We start from the raw sequence: 27,797 nt of genomic DNA on the forward strand, positions 1-27,797 counted from the left end.
ACGATGACGATAAAACTGACGCGTAAGAACAATCGACATAGTTTTATTGAATGCGTGAAGTATATTTGTGAAGATATTTCAACGAATGAGGTTGCATGAAAATGTAAACAGAAGCCATTTTGTACAACTACATCCCTTTTGAGCCGGTTTGGAAAGAGATTCCAAACTACGGCGGTTTCGTGTGGCTGCGATTAACTGTTCGTTTTTTAGCTTTTAAAAGCTTGTAATCACATTTCCACATATTTTGCACCTACATGTATAACACATCAGAGTAAGACATAGTGAATGTTTTGATACCAAAATAACTGTAATGTGAATTTTGTTGCAAGTCAACCTTCAAAATTATCCAGGTACATGTATATGGAGCTTCTTCTTACTTTAAACTGGTGGGCTATGATCATTGTGCTAATTTTGGGCTGGCTGTTACATGGAGATCGGGTTTGACACTTGAGGCCGCCTTACCTTAGAGTGTTGAAAGGTTGAAAATATTATGTTATAATGCAACTGCCAGTGTTTACACCTAGTTGTTGTAGTACTAAGAGACAAGTATTTTTTATTAATTCTTATTTTTCATATGTATTTAAAGCGATGGTAGACAGCTGTCTTCAATTCATTAATGTGTTCAGTTTTCTGCCCAAGGCATGTTGCCAACTCACTAACTGCCGAAAATATTCTTGCTAGTTGAAAACAATTATAATATGGTTTATTTTTACAAAAAAAACTTGCACTCGAGGTCACCTACGACCATCGCAGATCAAGGGTACTAACTTTTTCTGATTTTCCTACACTGACCTCATAGTGCTACATTGTAGATGACTCCTCCGCGGTGCATCCAAGGCTTAGAGGGTTTAATACAAGAAGGACCACATTCGAGAAGTTCAGCGCCAGACTACTAGTAAGCATAGAAATTCTTTGTGCGGCTGGATTATTCTTGACTGGTAGCACGGGTCTGGCGACATGTTTCCAGTGTGGGGGACATCTTGAGCTTGAAAAATTGAGAAAAGAAGACGATCCTTGGATTCAGCACGCCCAGTATGTACTGTTGACCTGTGTATTCTCTTTCAGAGAATATAAAATAACAATATTTTTGATTAAAAAAATTCTTTCATTGTTTTCCTGGGGACTCACTAACCTTTTCACTATTTTTCAAGGTCGTATCCTGGTTGCACCTTCGTACAACGTAGAAAAGGGATTCACTTCATAAGAAGTGTTCGAGAGCTGATGACTCCTGAAGAGATTAAACAGGCCGACTCACTGGTCTATACTAAGGGGGATGTAACATTTTTGGGTAAGCTTAAAGTCAGTTTGTAGTACCTGTTTTGGGTAAGCTTAGTGTCAGTCTGTAGTACCTGTTTTGAGTAAGCTTAGTGTCAGTTTGTAGTACCTGTTTTCGGTAAGCTTAGTGTCAGTTTGTAGTACCTGTTTTGAGTAGGCTTAGTGTCAGTTTGTAGTTCCTGTTTTCGGTAAGCTTAGTGTCAGTTTGTAGTACCTGTTTGGGTAAGCTTAGTGTCAGTGTGTAGTACCTGTTTTGAGTAAGCTTAGTGTCAGTTTGTAGTACCTGTTTTGAGTAAGCTTAGTGTCAGTTTGTAGTACCTGTTTGGGTAAGCTTAGTGTCAGTTTGTAGTGCCTGTTTTGGGTAAGCTTAGTGTCAGTTTGTAGTACCTGTTTTGGGTAAGCTTAGTGTCAGTTTGTAGTACCTGTTTTGCTGCCATAAAATGTGCTGCTTCTTGATATATCATTGTTTCGCAGTAGCCTAATTGAAACCATAAATCTATTTTAGTCTCATCGGAAGTTCAATGCTGCGCTAAAAAGGTAATAGCGATTTTACCATTGTAAAATGACAACAAAGTGTTTTTTATCTGTAATGATCAGAAATAACATTAATGATATGTTATAAATTCTCTAGAGACAGTTTTTATCATTTTGTTGCGGATTTGTGACCAAAATTTGGGTTAACCGATTTTTTGTTCAATTTCAAACTGCATTTGAAATTGTCACCTATGTATAAGCGAGTTAATCAGTTAGAAAAGATTCACAGGTATTCGTTTCACAAAAAGACATTACATTTTTGACCTCTATGATCTCGTAAGCCGGGTTTAACTCAGTACAGCGAGACGAGAATTTTATATGTCAGGCCAAACAAGAAAAGAAGTGAGAGCATCAACGTTCGATGTCGTATACACTTCCAATTTCCCATTTACCTGCAAACACAAACTAACATGCAGAAATTCAATGTGCTTTGATACAGACCTTTACAAATCCTTTACAATGATGCGAGACAAAATTATAATCTTACCCTTTTTTTTTCACATTAAAGCAAAAATTCTGCCACAGCGTATTTGTATCTGTGATCCTCACCACAAGGGTTACTCTTCTTCAGCAAAAAGTATCCTCTCTTTTTAGTTAGTATTAATTCTACAGAACAATTTTAGACGCGTCACAGGATGCTCCTGCTCTTGGTTCGCACAGAAGAAACGATCTGATTCATGAGTCACGGGTCTCTCCCGGTATTGAAAACCTAGGTGCAGGTAAGTGATGTATAATTGATACGACTCATATGAGGAGTGCATATATCTTAAAATTTTCTTTTTTTCATGGAATACAAGTAAGATGTGAACAAATACTCTAAAGGTTTTAATGGGCAAAAACCTTCAATAGTGTTCCGTCTTGTTTCTATATTCGTGGTTAATGCTTCTAGTATGCTTTCATTCAGTTTCTTCTTCATCTTTTCAGTCATCTACTCTTCCTTAATTTTGCATTTTTACTAACATTTGAAGGAAGAGGAAAAGTATTTGAGGCCTCAGAGAACAGAAGACGGACGTACCCTCCGCATGTTGACGCTGAGACTGCTGATTATTTGTGTGCCGCTGGATTTTTGTACACCGGCTTTGGCAGTAACGACAAGTTTCAATGCTTCTGGTGCACAGGGAAACTAGACAGATTGGAACAAGGGCGTGATTCATGGCGCTATCACGCTATGTATGTATTTCCAAGTCAGTATAAAAGTCTTTGAATGAAATTGCGTGTTTAAAAATCTTTGAAAGTCATATTTGTACATCAACCATATTATTAAATTGAATTTATTGAATTGAATTATTAAACTGTCTTGAAAAACACTCATTTCTGTGCTTTATTGCTCGGTGGTGCCAGTTTATTTGGCTTGAATTCAGTTTACATATAAACTATGCTGCTCTCAGCTAATTGTTTGGTTTCAATCCTTATTCCATTGTCAACCTTTCATGTCATTGATTGAGTGTAGTTGTAGATATTCAGTGAAAATTCAAGTATAGTCTGGTTATTGCCATACTTGGCTTCATACAGGTTCTTCTCGGGCTGCACATGGCTACAGAGGCAACGGGGCTTGGAATACATTGAAGATGTACATTCTAAAATGACAGACGCTGAGTTTGAGCTCGCCCAGGGTCATGACTATATCAGTGGTGACACATCATTTCTCGGTCAGTCAGCCGAAAATCAATACTTTTAGGCACTTTTAGATTTCCCGGCTGCAAGAGTGGGACACAATTTGGTACACGTGATGGCATTTAGTTTTGGATCACATATCCCTCACAATATTATGAAAAATCTTGATAGTTTTTAGCCTTGGTTGGAGTACATGACAGGTACACATTAACTGAGGCAGGGTTCGTTGACAGTGCATAACGGGACGTGGGACGATACATCAGCAAATGCCATGGATGAAGTCTTTATAAATATTTTAATGCTTTTAGGCTATGGTAAAGTTTTTATTGAGGATATTCACAATTCATAAATAGAGTAATGATGTTTTAACCATAGCAAGCAGTGTGCAGAAGATAACTCGGGTTTATGGATATTCATAGATCTAAACAAATGCTTAGTCTAAAATTAAAATAGAGACTGTTGAGAATTTGCTTTACGAATCGAAAATCTTCAAAAATAGCATTAGTCGCTAAAAATCTTTTAAATTTTGTGTCACGGGTTTTCCAACTGCATCACAGGCTTTCTTTTTGTTTTTCATAGAGTTATGCTCAATAGGAATTAGTTCACTTTGCTTAATAATATACTTTTTGTGCATGAGAACATTACTTCCACTTTGTACTTCCACTTACATTCTATCCCTGCTTCTTATATTCTGGAATTGCTAGTACATACATGTATTACTTCTTACTCTTTGTCTGTCACGGTCTCATCTCAGGCAATGACTTCAGCCACTCTGTCTTGTTAGGAAACAAGTCTAACACTCTGTCTTGTTATTCTTGTGTATCTGTCACTGTAGATGTGATTGACCCACCTGTTGATTGAGTACCACCACTCGCTGCTGCTCCATTGATCCCCGCTCATCTCAAAGGAGATTAAGCATTCAGACCATCATTGACATTTTTCTAGTCTGTCTCAAATTGTTTGATTAAGCCTGAATGAAATTCTTCAGTATTTTCACAATTTATATAAAATACCAGACGTCATAAGTATGCTGTAAATGTAAGTATAAGTAAATGCTGTGTTTGTTATGCTTTGTGTTGTTTAAGTGTGTGTGCAACTAATGGAATTATCAGTGTTTTGCTTACAATAATATTAATGGTTGCTACATAATTGTTGCTAAATATTAATACGTTGCTGCAATGTTAGCAAATGATCTCGCATTACATTCCCACAATATTGGGAGAACATTGCGTAATATTCCACGAACATTTTTTCCATAATATTGTCTCAAGGCTATTAGCTAACATCCCAGGAAGGTTACGCCTAGAAAATTGATGGGACATTAATGCGTAGGGATTTTCCAACTTTATTATATAGTAGTATTCCTAGCTATCACGCATTGCTTTCCTTTCCGCGGTAGTTTCGTTGAGCTGAAACAAAATTTAAAGGCAGAAAAGTTGGTGACACATGGTTGGTGTCATATGTTGTTTAGGGCGTATCAGTTGTGCGTGTATGATATTGTTATAGTTGTACTGTGTTATGTGAATGTATGAAGTATAATCTTGTAAGAGTAGATTAGTTTATTCGTGTCAGATCAGCTACACAACAGCAAGTGTGTTACCACATCAGTTTTACATCCAAGTATTAATCATGAGTTGATCACTAGTTAATTAGATCAGGAAACAGTAAAACCACACAATTCTTGTAAACATACATGGATGCATGACCTCATGACCTGCCTGTCAGCCATTGCTATATACAAAACATCACGACATCTTCCTTTTTTTATAAAAACAACAAGCCTTTCACACAAAGGATAATAGCTGCTAAACCACGACTGCTGAGAAAAATAATAAACAATTTGACTATACTACTTAAAAAAAATGGTGATTAACATATGAAATATGCTCCTGCTAGACTAGCTTAAAATCACTCAAAACCTGAACTGGTAGCATATAGAGTTAGTATGACAAGCGCCTGGGAGGTCTAGACACCCTACCAACCCTAGCCACGTACTGTTGTTCTGCTCTGTTCGTGCGAACACCTTGCCCTAGCTCATGCAAGACTGTTTTAGTACTAGCCTGCTCAGCAGAGAATTTCTCAAAACAATAGGAAAACCTGACCCAAACAGGTGGTCCGATTCTCTGGATGGCCTGATGTATTTCCTGTTTCTCCTGTAACAACTACCTTCAGGTGTTCTAACTACGTACGATCTTGGCTCATCACACATGCTTTCCACAACACCACGCTTCCATTCTTCTCCTACTTTCACCCTTACTTTTATACCATTTTCCAATTTCTGATGTTCAGTCTTTCCATGCCTGTCATGCTTCTCTTTCATAGACTGCACTCTTTCACCCAACAATCTCGCAACTTCCACACCGTCATACATACGCTCTGGGAAATAACTCAAATAGTTTCACTGGGGTGCCTTCATACAGGCTCCGACCTTGTAGTAATTGCGCTGGTGAGGGCAGGTCTTCTGACAATGGTGTGTTCCTAAGTGACCTCAAACCATCATAATATGATTTACCTTTATTGCGTTTTAGCACTAAGTTTTTCGCAACTTGCACCATTCTTTCTGCTTGCCCATTGGATCTTGCATATTCAGGGCTTGATGTCTTGTGTGTTTATATCATGCTTGCATAGAAACTTCTGAAACTCAGCTGATTTGTATTGTGCCCCATTATCTGATCTCAAGGTTTCAGGTGTACCAAAATCAGAAAATATTCTCTCTAGCACATGTATGACATTAGCTGATTTAGTCTGTTTGAGCTTATCAATGGTAATCCACTTGCTAAAATAATCCACAGTGAGTAAATAATCACTGCCATCAGCATGAAACAAGTCAGTACCCATTAATTGAAATGGATGGTCGGGTACCAGTGTGGGCAGCAGTGGTTCTGTTTTCAATAAGTTGGCATATTCCTGGCATGCTGAACACTGTAAAACTAGGTTCCTAATATCAGTAGACATTTTAGGCCAGTAGAGTGAATGCTTTGCCTTCAACATTATCTTTGTAAGTCCTAAATGACTATCATGTAGCTTCTGTAGCACTTCCTGCCTTTTGCTTACAGGCACAATCAGTCTGTCATTATAGAATAACAAATCATTACACTGACTAATCTCATTCCTTAAATTCCAGTAGGCAGCAGCCAATGGATTACAAGACTTGATATTCCTTGGCCAGCTGTCAGTAACATAGCGCAAAAGTGCCTGTAACTCACTGTCTGTCTCTGTAGCTTCAGTGTATTTATGGATCATTGCTTCACTACGTATGATCATAATGCATACAAGATAAAGAGGATCATCTGGTATCTCACTGCAGTTTGTCTGCTCAGGACAAGACCTACTCAATGTGTCAGCAAGAAACATTTCTTTGCCTGGTCTGTACACCAGCTGAAAGTCGTATGGCTGTAAATGTAGTAATATGTGCTGCAGCCTAGGCGTTGCCTCTGCTATCTATCGGTTTGTTTACCAGCCCTAGTAGCGGTTTGTGATCTGTTTCAATTACTACCTTTCTACCATACACATAGCTATGAGACCTCTGACAAGCAAATAGTACTGCTAGCAGCTCTTTCTCTATTTGAGCATAGCGTTTTTGCACATCCGACAATGACCTAGCTGCATATTCTACTGGTCCATTTTTCTGTAACATAACAGCACCTAAGCTGTGTGAATTAGCATCAGCAGTAAGTGTAATACCAAGATCAGGATCAAATAGTCTCAATGTAGGAGCATTAGTGATTAACTGCTTGAGCTTTTCAAACGCGTCCTGCTGTGGCTTCTCCCACACAAACTCACTTTTAGATTTTGTGACCGCTCTAAGAGGTGCACTGTGTTCAGCCAGATTTGGGCAGAATTTTGACAGATAGTTGACCATGCCAAGAAATCTCTGCACATCCTCTTTACATTTAGGGGACCAGCATGTTTGCTATAGCCTCTACTTTGTCATGCTTCACTTTGAGACCTTCACCAGAAATGATATGACCTAAAAACTCGACTCTGGTCTGATTGAATTTGCATTTTGGTCTATTGAGCTTGAAATTCTTAGCTCTACACCTTTCTAGCACTAGCCTCAATCTTTCATCATGCTGTTCTTGTGATTCACCCCACACAAGCAAATCATCAACATAGGTTTCAACACCCTCAATGTCATCAAACATCTGATTCACTTTCTGATGGTAAATTTCTGGATTACGAGAAAGGCCAAAGGCTAACCGCTTGTAGCGATAGCGACCAAATGGTGTGTAAAACGTGGTCAGTTTGCTACTTTCCTCATCCAAAACTACTTGGTGAAATCCTGAAGTAGCATCCAATGTGCTAAAAACTGTTAAAAACCGCTAAAACTGCTAAAAACCTGCTAAATATATCAGCAGCACGGGGAAGCTCAAAATGCTCACGCATAACAGCTTTATTCAAATGCTTAGAGTCCAGACAAATTCTGATTGGCTTATTAGGCCTCACTACATTCACTGTATGGCTAACCCACTCTGAAGGCTCATTACATTTCACAATCACACCATCAGACTGCTCTCTAGTTCAGTTTTCAGCTTTGGTTTAATACTCTCAGGCACACGTCTAGGAACACAGACCACAGGCTCGGCATCAGGCTTCAGTTTAATTTTGTGTTCACCCTCAAGCCTTCCTAGGCCAGTGAAAACATCCTCATATGAGCCAATGGAAAGAGCATTTACACTACTTGGCACCAATCCCATTTTTCTAACTAAAGCCAAACCTATTACCGGAATTGCATGTTCACTAGGTGTAATATAGAATGTGGTCTGAAAGCTGGTGTCCTTATACTTGACCTCCATCTGCACCTGCCCTACCACCTCAATATTGATACCAGTATAGGCTGTGAGAGTTACATTAGTGCGATCTATAGGCAGCTCAGGAAAATTTGTTTTGAAAACACTCAAAGGCATAACATTGCACTGAGCTCCTGTATCTACCTTACACAAAATATTTGCATCATTCACAGAAACTTCTATATTCCAGTTATCACTATCATTACCAAAATCAATAGCACCTATGAAAAATTCTGGAACTTCAGTAGGTCTATCAGATTCAGTTTGAATGCTACTAACAGATTTACTATAACTGGCAGTTTGAGTCCAGCATGCCTTAGAAAAATGGTTCATCTTGCCACATTTTCTGCATTTCTTGTCATATGCAGGGCACCGTCTTGGTGGATGGTAAGATTTACATGACTTACAGCTTTGTTGATTCATCTTAGGTCCTGTGCTTCGCGTTGTCTCTTTCTCATACTGCTTTCCATACTGCTTACTCTGTTTGTTGTAATATCCTTGCATGCGTATAGAAGAAGACGGCGATTTGGTGACGCCGACAGCTGCGACTGTTTTCTCTTTTTTAATATTGTCTACTAGCTGCGACTTTGCTTTCATTTTTTCCGCAACATATGATAGTGTTACATCGTCCTGCATCTGTATCTCTACAGATAATTGCTTATCTAGCATTCCGCTCAAAAGGCGATCTCTCAGCATATCATCTTTGTTAGCGAACTCACATTTGGCTGCCAATAGATGCAGTTCTTGAATATATGCGTCCACATTCTCACCTTGCTGCTGACTTCGATTGTGAAATTGAACACGATAGTGTAAATTGTTACTGCGAGGCATGAAATGTTTTTCAAAGGCCTCAACCACATCTTTAAACTTGTCCTTTGACTGGCCCGTAGCATAGGTCAGTTGTTCATAAATACTCTCTGCATCATCACCCATAACATAAATCAGCGTACTGATCTGCTGCTTCTCGTCTTTTTTACCAAGTTCCATGACATCACAGTACCTTAGGAACTTCTTTTTCCATTCCAGCCATGATTCTGACGCCGTAGCAAAGTCCAACATACCTGGCGCACGCACGAGTACCCCCAAGCCCAGTAGCCATCTCTGCCGCCAATTTCTATTCCAATGTCAAATTTAGTCCAGTTATGATTGACTCCAGGCTGTGATAATTTAATCCAGGTTTCCAGTCACCGCAGCATTCGCTTTACTTCTGACACCATGTCATATGTTGTTTAGGGCGTATCAGTTGTGCGTGTATGATATTGTTATAGTTGTACTGTGTTATGTGAATGTCTGAAGTATAATCTTGGGAGAGTAGATTAGTTTATTTTTGTCAGATCAGCTACACAACAGCAAGTGTGTTACCACATCAGTTTTACATCCAAGTATTAATCATGAGTTGATGACTAGTTAATTAGATCAGGAAACAGCAAAACCACACAATTCTTGTAAACATACATGGATGCATGACCTCATGACCTGCCTGTCAGCCATTGCTATATACAAAACATCACGGCATCTTCCTTTTTTTATAAAAACAACAAGCCTTTCACACAAAGGATAATAGCTGCTAAACCACGACTGCTGAGAAAAATAATAAACAATTTGACTATACTACTTAAAAAAAACGGTGATTAACATATGAAATATGCTCCTGCTAGACTAGCTTAAAATCACTCAAAACCTGAACTGGTAGCATATAGAGTTAGTATGACAAGCGCCTGGGAGGTCTAGACACCCTACCAACCCTAGCCACGTACTGTTGTTCTGCTCTGTTCGTGCGAACACCTTGCCCTAGCTCATGCAAGACTGTTTTAGTACTAGCCTGCTCAGCAGAGAATTTCTCAAAACAATAGGAAAACCTGACCCAAACAGGTGGTCCGATTCTCTGGATGGCCTGATGTATTTCCTGTTTCTCCTGTAACAACTACCTTCAGGTGTTCTAACTACGTACGATCTTGGCTCATCACACATGCTTTCCACAACACCACGCTTCCATTCTTCTCCTACTTTCACCCTTACTTTCATACCATTTTCCAATTTCTGATGTTCAGTCTTTCCATGCCTGTCATGCTCCTCTTTCATAGACTGCACTCTTTCACCCAACAATCTCGCAACTTCCACACCGTCATACATACGCTCTGGGAAATAACTCAAATAGTTTCACTGGGGTGCCTTCATACAGGCTCCGACCTTGTAGTAATTGCGCTGGTGAGGGCAGGTCTTCTGACAATGGTGTGTTCCTAAGTGACCTCAAACCATCATAATATGATTTACCTTTATTGCGTTTTAGCACTAAGTTTTTCGCAACTTGCACCATTCTTTCTGCTTGCCCATTGGATCTTGCATATTCAGGGCTTGATGTCTTGTGTGTTTATATCATGCTTGCATAGAAACTTCTGAAACTCAGCTGATTTGTATTGTGCCCCATTATCTGATCTCAAGGTTTCAGGTGTACCAAAATCAGAAAATATTCTCTCTAGCACATGTATGACATTAGCTGATTTAGTCTGTTTGAGCTTATCAATGGTAATCCACTTGCTAAAATAATCCACAGTGAGTAAATAATCACTGCCATCAGCATGAAACAAGTCAGTACCCATTAATTGAAATGGATGGTCGGGTACCAGTGTGGGCAGCAGTGGTTCTGTTTTCAATAAGTTGGCATATTCCTGGCATGCTGAACACTGTAAAACTAGGTTCCTAATATCAGTAGACATTTTAGGCCAGTAGAGTGAATGCTTTGCCTTCAACATTATCTTTGTAAGTCCTAAATGACTATCATGTAGCTTCTGTAGCACTTCCTGCCTTTTGCTTACAGGCACAATCAGTCTGTCATTATAGAATAACAAATCATTACACTGACTAATCTCATTCCTTAAATTCCAGTAGGCAGCAGCCAATGGATTACAAGACTTGATATTCCTTGGCCAGCTGTCAGTAACATAGCGCAAAAGTGCCTGTAACTCACTGTCTGTCTCTGTAGCTTCAGTGTATTTATGGATCATTGCTTCACTACGTACCCTACAGGATTAATTTATTCGCGGAGTTATATTTCGCGAAAATTGTCTTTTCATGCATATTCGCGGATGAATTTATTCGCGGCTGAAAACTGCCACTCTCTAGGAAAAGTTAACTCTATTGCGGCTAGTAATAGATATTCCTACGCATGCGCACATCGCGTGTTCCGGTTTATAATTAGCTTACAACTGCGAGACGATCATGCTATTCTACGGTAAACAATTTTTGCTGCGTCCAGAGGTTTTCACGAATATTTATCGCTTTGGAGGCCTTTGATAAGCCAACAACTTGTGGTAAGTAATGAGTTTTTTACATTTACTAAATTAGTTAAATTTTACTTTGGTTCTTCGGTAAAACGCAATACTAATTTTTTCCATCCCTACTGCTTCATTATTTGTTTTAGTGTGAGAGAGAGATTTTTCATCATACACCGAAAAACAATGATTGCAAGGGTGGTAGATGTCATTCTTAGAAGATCACCAATCATTCAGGAAGGTCTGGAAATTGAGGTTGAAGTGACCGCAGCTACTTACGAGAAGAATATATCCGTTTTTAAAAAAGGAACGAAAACGCCTTTACGAGCACAAATCTTTGGCCAACCGGCAGAACTTTGCAATAGTAAGCCACGAGGAGAGTTTTGATGATAACTTCCTTACCAGCCATGTAGTAGCGAGAGAATCGCCTTCAACACATACCCAAGACAGTGACAGTGCTGCTATTACCAAAATATCTAGTCAGAAAGCACCATTACACGCTAGTATTCACATATCAAGAGTACCAGTTTAATTTTATTGCTAGACAACCGCCATATGGACTAAACTGTTTATATTTACTCCATTCATCGTTTGTAAAATTTTATTTGTATTTGAAATATTTTATTTGTACACTCAAGTTTGTAATAAATTATAATACATCTATACATGAAATAAAATATATAGTTTAATCATGTTTGCTACAGCGATATCAAGGAGTTGTTGTCGATGAAGGTGTGTAGGTTGACTGGTTGCCTCTCTGCCAATATTCCTGCCTTGATGAATATTACGTATTACTACTTGTCTCTAGTTTTCGTAATCGGAGTAGGTTGTTTTATTTTCAATCTGCAGTAAACACAAAAAATAAAAAATATTAACGAGTGTTGAGGAAGTACAAAAGCAATAGCTGAAGTATTTGATGAAAGCGATCAGTTTTTAAACAAAAGAATTAACTAATGCAGTTGATTATGGAAAAACGTATCTGCACTGCAAATCAAATACATACCATAATGTCCAGATCAGAATCATGATCGTCCTTGACTTCGGTATTAAAGATTGATGGAGTTGATTCTAATGTAAAAAGACTAGGAGAGCTTTTTTGCTATGCTGAAGCCATGCCGAATAACTTGTAAAAACCTTGAATAATTTTGTAAAGTTTGACGCAATGGCAATAAAGCTCGAAGCCTGGCGATGATAGTTTTGGAACTCGGCTACGTTTAGTACTTCTGCCTCGCGGCTATTTTTGCGATGACGCCATTCTGCATACATGTATCTTGTGACAACCTCGAATAATTTTGTAAATAAATGTGATGCATTGCCAATAGTGTTAGCTCAAAGCTCAGGCAATGATTTTAAAAATGTTTTGGAACTCAATTACGTTTAGTATTTACATTAAAAACTAGGCTAGCGACTAGTTTTCAATTTGATGCAGTAGTTATTCTCTCTTGTGATTAAAAATAGAACTAATTATTCACTGAATTTAATAATTCACGTGATTGACTGTTCGCGAAATCGCGAATTTTTATGACCAACGAATATTTTCATCCTGTAGGGTATGATCATATTGCATACAAGATAAAGATGATCATCTGGTATCTCACTGCAGTTTGTCTGCTCAGGACAAGACCTACTCAATGTGTCAGCAAGAAACATTTCTTTGCCTGGTCTGTACACCAGCTGAAAGTCGTATGGCTGTAAATGTAGTAATATGTGCTGCAGCCTAGGCGTTGCCTCTGCTATCTATCGGTTTGTTTACCAGCCCTAGTAGCGGTTTGTGATCTGTTTCAATTACTACCTTTCTACCATACACATAGCTATGAGACCTCTGACAAGCAAATAGTACTGCTAGCAGCTCTTTCTCTATTTGAGCATAGCGTTTTTGCACATCCGACAATGACCTAGCTGCATATTTTACTGGTCCATTTTCCTGTAACATAACAGCACCTAAGCTGTGTGAACTAGCATCAGCAGTAAGTGTAATACCAAGATCAGGATCAAATAGTCTCAATGTAGGAGCATTAGTGATTAACTGCTTGAGCTTTTCAAACGCGTCCTGCTGTGGCTTCTCCCACACAAACTCACTTTTAGATTTTGTGACCGCTCTAAGAGGTGCACTGTGTTCAGCCAGATTTGGGCAGAATTTTGACAGATAGTTGACCATGCCAAGAAATCTCTGCACATCCTCTTTACATTTAGGGGACCAGCATGTTTGCTATAGCCTCTACTTTGTCATGCTTCACTTTGAGACCTTCACCAGAAATGATATGACCTAAAAACTCGACTCTGGTCTGATTGAATTTGCATTTTGGTCTATTGAGCTTGAAATTCTTAGCTCTACACCTTTCTAGCACTAGCCTCAATCTTTCATCATGCTGTTCTTGTGATTCACCCCACACAAGCAAATCATCAACATAGGTTTCAACACCCTCAATGTCATCAAACATCTGATTCACTTTCTGATGGTAAATTTCTGGACTACGAGAAAGGCCAAAGGCTAACCGCTTGTAGCGATAGCGACCAAATGGTGTGTAAAACGTGGTCAGTTTGCTACTTTCCTCATCCAAAACTACTTGGTGAAATCCTGAAGTAGCATCCAATGTGCTAAAAACTGTTAAAAACCGCTAAAACTGCTAAAAACCTGCTAAATATATCAGCAGCACGGGGAAGCTCAAAATGCTCACGCATAACAGCTTTATTCAAATGCTTAGGGTCCAGACAAATTCTGATTGGCTTATTAGGCCTCACTACATTCACTGTATGGCTAACCCACTCTGAAGGCTCATTACATTTCACAATCACACCATCAGACTGCTCTCTAGTTCAGTTTTCAGCTTTGGTTTAATACTCTCAGGCACACGTCTAGGAACACAGACCACAGGCTCGGCATCAGGCTTCAGTTTAATTTTGTGTTCACCCTCAAGCCTTCCTAGGCCAGTGAAAACATCCTCATATGAGCCAATGGAAAGAGCATTTACACTACTTGGCACCAATCCCATTTTTCTAACTAAAGCCAAACCTATTACCGGAATTGCATGTTCACTAGGTGTAATATAGAATGTGGTCTGAAAGCTGGTGTCCTTATACTTGACCTCCATCTGCACCTGCCCTACCACCTCAATATTGATACCAGTATAGGCTGTGAGAGTTACATTAGTGCGATCTATAGGCAGCTCAGGAAAATTTGTTTTGAAAACACTCAAAGGCATAACATTGCACTGAGCTCCTGTATCTACCTTACACAAAATATTTGCATCATTCACAGAAACTTCTATATTCCAGTTATCACTATCATTACCAAAATCAATAGCACCTATGAAAAATTCTGGAACTTCAGTAGGTCTATCAGATTCAGTTTGAATGCTACTAACAGATTTACTATAACTGGCAGTTTGAGTCCAGCATGCCTTAGAAAAATGGTTCATCTTGCCACATTTTCTGCATTTCTTGTCATATGCAGGGCACCGTCTTTGTGGATGGTAAGATTTACATGACTTACAGCTTTGTTGATTCATCTTAGGTCCTGTGCTTCGCGTTGTCTCTTTCTCATACTGCTTTCCATACTGCTTACTCTGTTTGTTGTAATATCCCTGCATGCGTATAGGAGAAGACGGCGATTTGGTGATGCCGACAGCTGCGACTGTTTTCTCTTTCTTAATATTGTCTACTAGCTGCGACTTTGCTTTCATTTTTTCCGCAACATATGATAGTGTTACATCGTCCTGCATCTGTATCTCTACAGATAATTGCTTATCTAGCATTCCGCTCAAAAGGCGATCTCTCAGCATATCATCTTTGTTAGCGAACTCACATTTGGCTGCCAATAGATGCAGTTCTTGAATATATGCGTCCACATTCTCACCTTGCTGCTGACTTCGATTGTGAAATTGAACACGATAGTGTAAATTGTTACTGCGAGGCATGAAATGTTTTTCAAAGGCCTCAACCACATCTTTAAACTTGTCCTTTGACTGGCCCGTAGCATAGGTCAGTTGTTCATAAATACTCTCTGCATCATCACCCATAACATAAATCAGCGTACTGATCTGCTGCTTCTCGTCTTTTTTACCAAGTTCCATGACATCACAGTACCTTAGGAACTTCTTTTTCCATTCCAGCCATGATTCTGACGCCGTAGCAAAGTCCAACATACCTGGCGCACGCACGAGTACCCCCAAGCCCAGTAGCCATCTCTGCCGCCAATTTCTATTCCAATGTCAAATTTAGTCCAGTTATGATTGACTCCAGGCTGTGATAATTTAATCCAGGTTTCCAGTCACCGCAGCATTCGCTTTACTACTGACACCATGTCATATGTTGTTTAGGGCGTATCAGTTGTGCTTGTATGATATTGTTATAGTTGTACTGTGTTATGTGAATGTCTGAAGTATAATCTTGGGAGAGTAGATTAGTTTATTTTTGTCAGATCAGCTACACAACAGCAAGTGTGTTACCACATCAGTTTTACATCCAAGTATTAATCATGAGTTGATCACTAGTTAATTAGATCAGGAAACAGCAAAACCACACAATTCTTGTAAACATACATGGATGCATGACCTCATGACCTGCCTGTCAGCCATTGCTATATACAAAACATCACGACAGTTGGGCATTGGGTTCGCTCAACGAACGAAATGATTTTCATACTCATTAGCTTGTCAGACGACATTGTAGTGTTAATCTATCGGAAATTAGACTAGCACATTACACTTGAAACAAACCGTACATGTGGTGGTCTGATCAGTTGCGATGCACTCACACTGTCCCATCAAAATATGACACTTTAATTCACATGGAAAGCCTATTGGACCTGTCTAATGAATTGCGACATGTCTAATGAAGGGCGAAAATTGAAATTTGTAGTGACTTTTAAATTCATTTGCATAAATCATTCAAAATTATTTTTATTGCTTTTCATTATTTTGTTTGTTTTTATATCTGTAATGAAAAATCTATAAAATCCTTAATTTGCTTCATTTTAAATAATTTTTTGTTATGAAAGCGTGACAACTTCCAAAAATTAAATCATGCTTTTTTGTACCATTTTAGCTAGAACGTTAGAGGAAAAGGTTTGCTAACGTTATTATAACGTTGTTACAAAACATTGTTATTGAATGTCCCAGCAATGTTACAGGATTGCTACTTTGAAATGTTTGGGTGTAAACATTCACATAATATTGTTTTCTAATATATTCGGAACAGTATGGAGTTTCACCATTATGGAACATTGAGCAGATGATCTGGTGCAAAATTCCTACGACATGGGGAGAATGTTACAGAATATTCCACAAGCATGCCTTCCATGATGTTGCCTCAAAGATATTAGCTAACATCCCAGGAACGTTTTCGTGCAGAACATTAGTGGGGTGTAACTGTGTAGACAATTTCTAACATTTTGATGTTTCACAGAATGATCCTCTAATGAATTGCGTACAACGTTACTGTAATGTACCGAGCATAACCGTCGACAATATTTTTTCCTTAAGCTATACAACATTCCACCAACATTACGTCTCCGAAGCAACCTAATGTTTCTATAATGTACCATGCTTAACCATCACACAACATCTCCTCTCAAGGCTGACGGACATTCAACAAATATTGCATCTTAGATATATATATACGAAGACTATTACTAGATTATTCTTAAAATAATCTTTGTGAGCATCTCAATAGTTAGGGTATGGTTCAGAAGCTGTATATTTTGGTACAAACAGTTGCATGATATAATAACAAAAAATAATATGAAACACAATAAAAATATAGCTATAAAATGACTAAACTCTATATATTTTGTCATCATCAAAACATGGCAGGAAAATTATACCACAACCTTTACACCAGAATAAATTATATATCAATGATACACAGAGACAAACAAGCAAAGCTATGATCATATTTGTGAATAATGCTACAGTCCACCCAATGCTTTACCACATTAGACTAAAGTTTTTCCAGCTCGTCCTTGGATTGTGGTGGCGAAGGCTGTTCTTTCATCCAACAATTCAGATTACAGTACAATCCTTCAAGGCCTGAAATGTGAAGAAGCATTTATATTAGCAGATGAGAACTGCTAGAGAGTACAGAATACAAACAAAGCGAATATGAGTACAAAGTAAATATGGCAACGACCTGTTAACAAAGTAATTATGAACATCGAGGTTGATCTGCCACATCACAGTGTCATTTGCTAGATACATGAAATAGTACCAGCAATACTTTTCTTTTCATATCACTATTTGTGGGCACTCTATAATAAGGTAGTATTGTCCACTCATTCAAGTTTTTGGAATCGCGATTCCTCATAATAGGTACAGCTGGATACAAGAGTGCACAACCACCATATTTTCAAAAATCATTCTAATCAGCTTTTTATTTAATGGCTTCATAACTGAGCTTCCTATAAGGCTGCAAATTCATATTGGCACAATTATTATGAAAAATGCACAAGCATATCATATTTAGGGTTGCGCTAATAGTAAGTTTCTTCAGAAGCAACTAATGTCCTAGTTGCATTGTTCTTATGCTGAATTATCATTTTAATAATTTGAAATTAAAAAAGAGTTGTTGTAGAATAGCAATGCGGTAAACAAATTAGTAAACCTCATGTAGCCAAAAACACGAACTTGGACATATCCATTAAAAAATAATAACAAACTGTAAGCTAACAACTCCGCATTAGTCGAGTTATTCACTTGGAGTAAACCTTTCTGATGAGACGCTATATGTGCAAACAGCTACGCAGGTAAATGAGAAGCACTGCTAATGCTATTGCAGATTGTCCCAAAGCTTTAAGAAACGCCATGCAGATATTTAATGAAAAATGACAAATTAAACGATAAGATTTTGTAAGTTTTAGTTGATGTAGAAGTATGCGAGCAGCCTGCCTTTTCAATTTCCTTTATAAGCTTGTTTGAATTAGCGCGTACACTCTTTTAAAAATACATAGTCAATCAGCCACTGTTGAACACTTTATTGCATATATGCAAGGCTAAGGAAAACAAATCGAAATTGGGTTGCAGCGTGAAGGTAAAGGGAAACAGCTGTTGCCTCTTACATATTGTCAAATTCTTCAATCATACATATCTTATATCACAATCAAATAGCTGAAAATCATATCATAAAAAGAGAAAAGGAAATTACATCGCACTACTAGCTCTAAGTTGGCGTTTTGGTAAAAGGTAGCATGATTCTCAACCTAACAATTCTGATGTGCTAAGTAGTTAATGTTGAAATGTGCTTCCAACCTACCAAAAAAATCTACGTTTTGTACTACAACATTTCTAAATTTGAAACTAATTTTTCCAACTTTCAATAACAAAAATCACAGTTAAAGGGAGAGTAACTATAGATCTATCGTAAATTCCAGAGTACAAGTCGAGATCTGAAGTTTGGTTCGAAAATCCTGGTTTTGACATGTACATACCGTAACCTCTTCCATGGCCCAAATCTTTTATTCGCTAATAGTTCAATCGGGATCAGAGGCGGGCAATGCGTAGCTGGGGAAATGGCATTCAAAACACCATCAGTAAGGATGCCTTTTTGGCGCCGTCGGGAATACTACAATTAACAAAAGACTGAGAGTAGCATGTTATAGTGAAGATCACAGGACACAAAAAACAAGCACTTCACCAACGTACTGGTTCACCTCAATACAAGAACAAAACCGCTACCTCGGATAATACGTATTCAACAGAGTAGCAATGCCGCAAGACAGATTTCTGTCAGGAATCGTGATTCATGTACAAGGAAAAGGTGTGAATGCCCAATAGTGGATGTGTCAAATGGATTACTGACGTGTGGCCTTGTAGGCAGATACTACAAAAACCAACATCAAATTCAAAACATATCACGTAATTCCAGAAGAGAATCCTAGTGATGACATTTCGAATGGTGAATAATGGGGACCTGGTGTTTCAATCAGCTCACATTGAGTAGGATTACTGGTATTTCACTATTTTATAAATAAGTTCCTATATGTGATATCATGTAATTTTGATTTGCAACGGTTTTTTGAAGTTGAATTTTACTAGAAATCGTGCCATGAATTACATTACCGTCGTATTTTTGTGCAGACACCGCAGCAGTACTATTTAAATTCATGAAAGAAACGAAGTCACTGTTGGGATTTAAACACAAATGCTCTATGGTAACATCTTCCAGCGCAGCGAGCTGGAAGCTTGTAGGTGTAGCATAAAAACACACTGGTCAGTGCGCGAGGCGACATTGCATTAGAAGGACTGGTCTTATGTACTGAATATTATATGGTATGTTTATCGAATTTGATATGGTTGTTACGACGTTAAGGGCTTAGGGCACAAATAAACAAACTTTCCATGTAGTGGAACTAAAGCATATTGATAACATATTAGTAAGCCTACAACATGTATAATAAAAACACAGACATGGAAAATTTGCAATAGTGATGGAAAAATGCAAGAAATATGTCTAGATCTCACCTGTCCCACAGTTATTGATACCGATTCAATTGGTTATGGAGAATTCACTGTTGAGCCGAACCTGTGTATGGGGGCAAATTGACCATAGGAGTGGTGATTGACTAGATAGCGATTAGACGATTAGTTGCAAGGATAATGGCCAGATCTTGTGAGATTCATTCTAAAAAATCGCAAACAAACCCCATTAGAGATCTTGCAAACAACAAATCGATAAACTATCTATATGGTAATGAATCAGATGGACTTGGACTGAGATTGAACCGATAACCTTGTAGGTTGCAAACCCTAAATCTGGCCACTAAAAACTGCTGGTTGGTCACTACTAATATTGCTCAACATTTTCCAACTGAATAACAAGTTTAGTAGCTCAGTGACTAACAAACATGTCTTTACTCATTTGATATGCATATAAATCTTCATCTTTATGAAATTTTGGAGACAAAAATAATGGCAAAGAAAGAATTCTTCAAATTAAGTTTAGGAAATGGCGTTCAAACTTGTATCAGAGTTTGTCACATCAGAGTTGTCTTCTCTATTATATGGCAGTCAAAAACTATTAATGATTCACCACTACTCCGTTTGTACACAACACACAGTCTCTCGCAATGAGATTTATTATCAACAATGCCTCTGAAGTAGGTAATGAAATCAAAAGACACATGCTACTACTCGGTAACATGCTTTACACCTTTTTCCACGCATATATGGCTTCAAAGCCATTTCAATTCTATTAGCAAAAGCTCACTCAACCAGCAAAAGTGTTTTATCAGTTATTAAGACATTCGATAACATCGCTGTGATACGCGAAAAAAATCATATTAAAAGTTGTATTTCTCTTGAAGCACAGAGGTACAGTTAAGAACGAAAGCAATATGTAACCCTTTTAGTGCCATACTCTTTTTAATGAATTCCAGTTTACAGAAGTGTGACATTTTAAAGACAAATTATATCCATTCTATGACTCGCAAATGCTTTTCAAGCTGTTTTCCAACGTCAAACGCATCCAAGAACGATAATCCTCTGCAGTTTACCACCATGGAGTGCAATTATTTAGAAACAACGTCTTTAACACTCGGTTTTATTTACAGAAAAAAACCTGAATTTGCACCAATGCAAAAAACTTTACTCACCTGCAATAACGATCGCAAAAAGCGTCAATATCAATTATTACTATATTGTGAATTTTATTGCAAGTATTGCAGATGAGTTAAGCATCGTTAAATTATTAATTAAACTACAACCACAGGAAAAATAAATCAATATGGCGGATATTTCCTCCTCCCAGTTTTGCCCTGTCTGATCGTTTGGGAACAGCCCTATGTTCCGCAAATCGCTATGGCTCAATCAGTAAATTTATTGCTGTCTAGACGTTGCGGACGTAAAAGTGACTGATGATTCGCCATAGCACATTAGCTCTGCCGATGTTTCTCACGCAAGGATATAATAAACAAGTTTATGTAGGAATGCGTACTGTATAAGTTGTCAAAGCGATTGTATTATGTTAGTTAGTAATCCTTTATTTTGCTGATAACATTATAATTAAATAAAAAAAACTAAAGCCTGTTTTTCTTATTATTTGATTTTGTAAATATAATCAAAAAAACATATATTACTCGTTGACTATTATTGAAATCATCAAAGCATATCTTCCTCACTGAATAATAACATCTATAAAATCATGGAGGCCTATGCTTCTCACTCAATATTGCACAGTATACTCGCAAGGGCTTATGTTCATCACATAATATTTTGCAATGCACTCAATAAGGTGTAAGTTTCTGACTCAATAATATTACAAATATAATTCTATATTTGTAATTATTTTATTTAATGTAATGTGATTAAATTTATGATTACAATATACTCTGTATTGTCTTGTATATAAACACTGTATATAAGTCTTGCCGTGGAGCAATTTCTGTTAGCTGCCAGTATGATTTTATTTTGCTATTTGTAATTACCCTCTCTAAATAACCGTTTCATTATTTACATCTGACAATCTCACCTACAGATGGGGAGTTTCCTTTTCATGAAATATAATTGAAGATATTTATTTTTGCCCGCAAATAGAAGCGCATATAATATTATATTTTATATTAATATTATTTCAATAAAGATTAACTAACTACAAATATAATCATGAGGACCTATATTTCTCACTCGATAATAATATAAATATAATCATTCAAGCCTAAGTTTCTCACACATTAATAGTATAAAAATCATCATGAGGACGATGTTTCTCACTCAAATATTTTATAAATACATGTATAACCATGATGGCCTATATTCCCACTTCATATTGCGCAATGTAGTCAAAGGGCCTATGTTCTTGACTTCATAACAAGGATAATATACTAGCTTCCATCTATGTTCCTCACTTGAGATTGCGCAATATAATCAAAGGGCCTATGTTCCTCACATCATAGTGAGCATATTTTACTCACTTGGGTCTATGTTCCTCACTCGAAAGTGCGCAATATACTCAAAGTGCCTATGTTCCTCACTTCACAACGAGCATATTCTACTCACTTGGGTCTATGTTCCTCACTCGAGATTGCGCAATATAATCAAAGGGCCTATGTTCCTCACTTCATAATGAGCATATTATACTCCCTTGGGTCTATGTTCCTGTAATAAGTGCTTTTATCCTTGTATAGTGCACCAGCTAACTTGACACCAAGACCGCTTGTATTCGAATGACACAATAATAGGTATAACATAACGAATGACGTAACGAATGGCGTAACCACTAGGTAGGAAACACAGAGACAGCAATCCATGAGACAGTAATTACTTGTACACAGAATAAGTAATAGTATTACATGCAGTAGCAACAGTAAATGATATAGGCTTATAAAATAATACATGCACGCATAGGTTACTATATATACATAGACTACACCTCCCCCTGATCTCTAAGATCAATTAAAACCAGCTACATAAAAATCTGGGGGTTTCCTAGCCCTAGCTGGTCTAGTGGCATTGTTAGCTGCAGTCGAATAATTGTTGTGACTGTTTTTATTTACAGGTGGAGTTTCAACGTTTATTAAACCCTCAATTGACTCGTTAGTATTAGTATTAGCTATGTCTAACTCACAGTCTAAAGTAGCTGGCTGTTTATCAACTCTCCAACAAAATCTTATGTCTCCTATATGGCGAGTCATGTCATCCACTTTAACCGCTGTGTTGGAGACCAAGGAAGTAACCTTACCAGTTTTCCCACTGATGTGCACTTGGCGTTACCTGGTTTTACATATACCTGGTCACCCACTTTGTAAGGGTTTAAACTAATGTCCCGTTTAGCCAATATTCTAGTAGTTTCTTGTTTCTGGGGATTGTAATTAAACAATCTCCTAAATGGCACAACACCATCGGCATTAGGAGAATTGTTGTACCAATATAGCATGTCATTGACAGTACCACCGGAGCGGGCAAGCATGCGTTTAATAGTACGATGATTGCGTTCTATCATTCCATTGCCAGAAGCTCTATAAGCACAGCTGTAGATATGATTTACACCCCATTTGTTAAGAAGAGGCTTGAACGATCTATAGCAAGGTCCATTATCTGACAATATTTCTACTGGAGACCCGCGCTCACAAAATATGTGGTCTAACTGTTCTATGACAGCATGAGTTTCGTTTCTTAACTTTCTCCAAATTGCAAACCTGTTCGGTCCACAGTCAATAACAGTCAAGTACGGGATTCCCTGGTAGTGTGTTATATCAGTTGCTAATCGATACCAATCACTTTCCATGTCTACTTGACCAGTTTCCCAATGAGCTGGTGCAGGATCGACTCGTTTGCACACATGACAGTGCTTCTCTACTTCTTCAATGTCTTTCTTTTTTACAGTAGGCCCCCACCTTTCTGTGGCTAGATACCATGTACGATCAACGCCTAGGTGATGAGCTTCATGTACATCACGCAGTCTCCCTTCTATACTGTCAGAAGTCGTTAGATTGACAGCACATACTCGTTTCTGCAACCATTTGCGGGGAACTCTAGTCAGTTCATCAGCTTTATTGTCTTCAGACTTTACAAGAGTAAGACCAACTGATACTCACTGATTAGATCATTTAGTAGATTGAGGCGTCGTTTCACTAGCATTTCACTGAGGCCGCTCACCTTTGGTCTTTTTCAGTCCTGTAATACAGATTTCACCCATCCAAATACTGTGGCAGAGTCTGTCAAAATTGTCACATTTTTGAGATTCCATTTCATAGCCCTATTGATTGCTTTGATAACTCCTTCTAACTCTGCCATATTGATATGGGCCCCATCATTGACACCTCTCAACCAACTTGCATCCTCTACTATCTGATTATCAATCTCGACACATGCTCCTATTGCCAAGCTGCTAGCATCGCACCACACTTTACCACTCTCAGATGCAGGTACTTTCTATTGACCAGTTACAGGGTCATGGCGGTGTATGCTGTTATCAATCTCATCTAATTTTTTCTTGACATTACTGGGTACCTCATCGTCCCACCCATAAGCGCTAATTTCTTTTTTGAGATAGCTACATGCTACTCGCAACCACCTTGCAACTGGATAGTGACCAATATACTTGCCACATATTGAGTACAGTTTTCGTTTGGTCACAGTGGAATTCACTTCTGGCAGCTCAGAGTCTCTACTCCACTTGAGAGTACCGCTGTTGGAAGCCTTTACTCTCAAACCCAGTACTCGTGCGCTTGACAGACTTTCTGGTTCTTTTGACAGTAAGCCGTACTTCTGCAGATGATCCTTCACTTTCAACGCTGACACAACATCTTCATTTACCACAATATCATCTATGTAATGATCTGTGCCTTTGGCTATCTTCTCATCCATTGACAGAACCTTCGCTAAGATACGAGACATTATCTTAGGTGCCACATTCAAGCCAAACCCTAACCTTGTCATCACATATAACTGACCATTGAATCGAACAGCTTGAAACCGTTGTAGTGAACTGTCCACATGAAGTTGTAGGTATGCCTTTGTCAGATCTAACATACACACATTGTTCCCTAATGTTCTCCACTGCCTCAGTTTTTCTTGACATATAGCTACGTCATTTCCAGGATTGCTGTTCACATGCTTGTTTAACTCCCTGCTATAGTCCATCACTGGTCTCACCTTTCTACCTTTGTTTGACTGAAAGACTGCCATCAGTGAAATTATGCCACTTATGTTGCCATGAATCTTCACATCATGTGGCTCAAGCCAGCCATTAGAGATCCACTGCTCAATCTCACAGCTGTATTGTTTTTTATAGTCAGAGTTTATAGTATACTCAGCGCATTGATTTTTCAACTCTGGTTCGTGGCTTTTCCATTTCCATACTACCGTCCACTTAGTTCCATCAAATACAGCTTTGAAGTCAGTATCTTCGATAGTCAAACAGTCTGTCTCAGGCTTTTTCAACTCGGAGTTATCTTCATATAACATAGCAACCACAGGTTGTGATGCACATCCAAATGTTACCCTGTCTCTTGCATGTATTGTCACACCTTTAAGTTTGTAGATTCCGTCTACACCAAGAATCAACCCGCACCCACATACTAACTCATGTACTACCAAGCAACGTAACTGAATAGTGTCACAATGGTCTATAGCTACATTGATGTCAGCTTCTCCACAGCATTGCGTGCTATTTCCATTTAACATCTTTACTGTCCTTTGTTGCCCTCTTATGCCAAGACCTAATTTACGAACAACACTAACTGAGATTACCGACTGCTCACATCCACTATCAATTAGAGTTTTTATGGACAGTCTATGAAGCCTCACAAATATAATTGGCAGCGTCGTCTCTAGTGTTGGTTGTTGGGAAGAGCATGCGACGCTGAGGCTGCCCCATTCTCGTTTCCCTGCTGCTCCTTAGCTGTCCAATTTCTGCTTATATAACCGATGTTATTGCGTTTGTAACCACAAATTGGCTTACTAGAAAAACTTTTCGTTTTTCTTCCTGTAGGAGAATGTCTTGAAATATGTCCAAAACCTGAGCGAGCATAGCATTGAACACCCTTTGCTGGTTGATTACGTGTGTCATGTGTAGCAGCACCGCATACATAAGATGACGCACCTGAATCTGAAGAAAGAATTGCTCGAGCTCTAGTTACAATTTCCCTTAACTCCATCTCCTCTATGGCAGCCGTAGCTTTAAGCTGGCATGCTACTTCGGATGGCAGCCCTGACATAAAAGCACATTTGAGAAGCGGTTCTGGATTAGTCTGTTCCATAGATTCTACAAGCCTTCTCAAATCTGCTAGGTAAACGTCTACTGTTTCGTTATCTTGCAAAGCTCGCTCACGTAGTTGACTGTAGGCACTGTATATATTTAAGATGAATGCCGTCAGTAGTTCTTTCTTCAGCTTAACATAGTCACCCTTCACATCCTCAGACAGCTGCTCATACAAAGCAAATGCTGAGCCATTTAAGAATAGCGGTACAAATGTTTTAAGATTCTCTATTTTTTGTAGTTTAGCCACCAGTTCTAGTTTGCTGATCCAAGTGCCGAGCTCTCCACTGATATTATTGTCCTCGTAAGATTTGATTAAATCAGATAGTTTTACTGCCATTGTTTCTTATAGCCGAAATAGCTTGTAATAAGTGCTTTTATCCTTGTATAGTGCACCAGCTAACTTGACACCAAGACCGCTTGTATTCGAATGACACAATAATAGGTATAACATAACGAATGACGTAACGAATGGCGTAACCACTAGGTAGGAAACACAGAGACAGCAATCCATGAGACAGTAATTACTTGTACACAGAAAAAGTAATAGTATTACATGCAGTAGCAAGAGTAAATGATATAGGCTTATAAAATAATACATGCACGCATAGGTTACTATATATACATAGACTACAGTTCCTCACATCATAACAAGCATATTTTACTCACTTGGGTCTATGTTCCTCACTTGAGATTGCGCAACATAATCAAAGGGCCTATGTTCCTGACTTCATAACAAGGATATGATACTAGCTTCCGTCTATGTTCCTCACTCGAGATTGCGCAATATAATCAAAGGGCCTATGTTCCTCACATCATAATGAGCATATTATACTCGCTTGGGTCTATGTTCCTCACTCGAGATTGCGCAATATGATCAAGGGCCTATGTTCCTCACTTCATAACAAGCATATTATACTAGCTTCCGTCTATGTTCCTCACTCGAGATTGAGCAATATACTCAAAAGGCCTATGTTCCTCACTTCATAATAAGCATATTTTACTCGCTTGGGTCTATGTTCCTCACTTGAGATTGCGCAATATAATCAAAGGGCCTATATTCCTGACTTCATAATGAGCATATTTTACTCACTTGGGTCTATGTTCTTCACTCGAGATTGCGCAATATAATCAAAGGGCCTATGTTCCTCACTTCATAACTAGCATATTTTACTCACTTGGGTCTATGTTCCTCACTTGAGATTGCGCAATATAATCAAAGGGCCTATGTTTCTCACTTCATAACAAGCATATTTTACTCACTTGGGTCTATGTTCCTCACTCGAGATTGAGCAATATACTCAAAAGGCCTATGTTCCTTACTTCATAACGAGCATATTTTTAAGGCTGGGCGGTTTTGGACACCAACTGTATACCGAGACCGCACGTGTTTAAACCGATACCGTACCGCATACCGACATTGAGAGAACAACTCCCAAAAACATGCGTTTCGGTTTACACACCAACAAATACCGCAAAATGAGACAAAACCGCATGAATTTTTGGGAGTTGTGTTCTACCTACCATTGCTACTTGGCACTAGCCAGCTCTACTTGAGTACAGGGTCCCTTTGTACAAGGGATGGCATTTAGGTTGCACAATCCACCTGTTGGTTCATTCC

The 27,797-nt window shown here is 38.4% G+C and overlaps 4 protein-coding genes across 4 annotated transcripts in view; 1 reads left to right on the forward strand and 3 right to left on the reverse strand.

The window, feature by feature from the left end:
* The window catches only part of LOC137403550 (THAP domain-containing protein 5-like), a 290,272-nt gene that overhangs the window by 165,151 nt on the left and 97,324 nt on the right, over positions 1-27,797 (forward strand). The window lies entirely within an intron of this gene.
* On the reverse strand, positions 7,920-9,272 carry LOC137404772 (uncharacterized). Its single transcript, XM_068091004.1, has one exon. It carries the CDS (start codon positions 9,270-9,272, stop codon positions 7,920-7,922), a length of 1,353 nt encoding a protein of 450 aa, XP_067947105.1.
* On the reverse strand, positions 14,278-15,630 carry LOC137404773 (uncharacterized). The gene has a single exon (XM_068091005.1). It carries the CDS (start codon positions 15,628-15,630, stop codon positions 14,278-14,280), a length of 1,353 nt encoding a protein of 450 aa, XP_067947106.1.
* On the reverse strand, positions 24,349-25,602 carry LOC137404774 (uncharacterized). Its single transcript, XM_068091006.1, has one exon. It carries the CDS (start codon positions 25,600-25,602, stop codon positions 24,349-24,351), a length of 1,254 nt encoding a protein of 417 aa, XP_067947107.1.

The sequence above is a fragment of the Watersipora subatra genome, chromosome 9, assembly GCF_963576615.1.
Source record: "Watersipora subatra chromosome 9, tzWatSuba1.1, whole genome shotgun sequence".
Taxonomy (NCBI): Eukaryota; Metazoa; Bryozoa; class Gymnolaemata; order Cheilostomatida; family Watersiporidae; genus Watersipora; species Watersipora subatra.

What these genes read in the sequence shown, in the direction of transcription:
- LOC137404772 (XM_068091004.1), bottom strand. Translation starts at nt 9,272, where the DNA reads ATGTTGGACTTTGCTACGGCGTCAGAATCATGGCTGGAATGGAAAAAG.
- LOC137404773 (XM_068091005.1), bottom strand. Translation starts at nt 15,630, where the DNA reads ATGTTGGACTTTGCTACGGCGTCAGAATCATGGCTGGAATGGAAAAAG.
- LOC137404774 (XM_068091006.1), bottom strand. Translation starts at nt 25,602, where the DNA reads ATGTTAAATGGAAATAGCACGCAATGCTGTGGAGAAGCTGACATCAAT.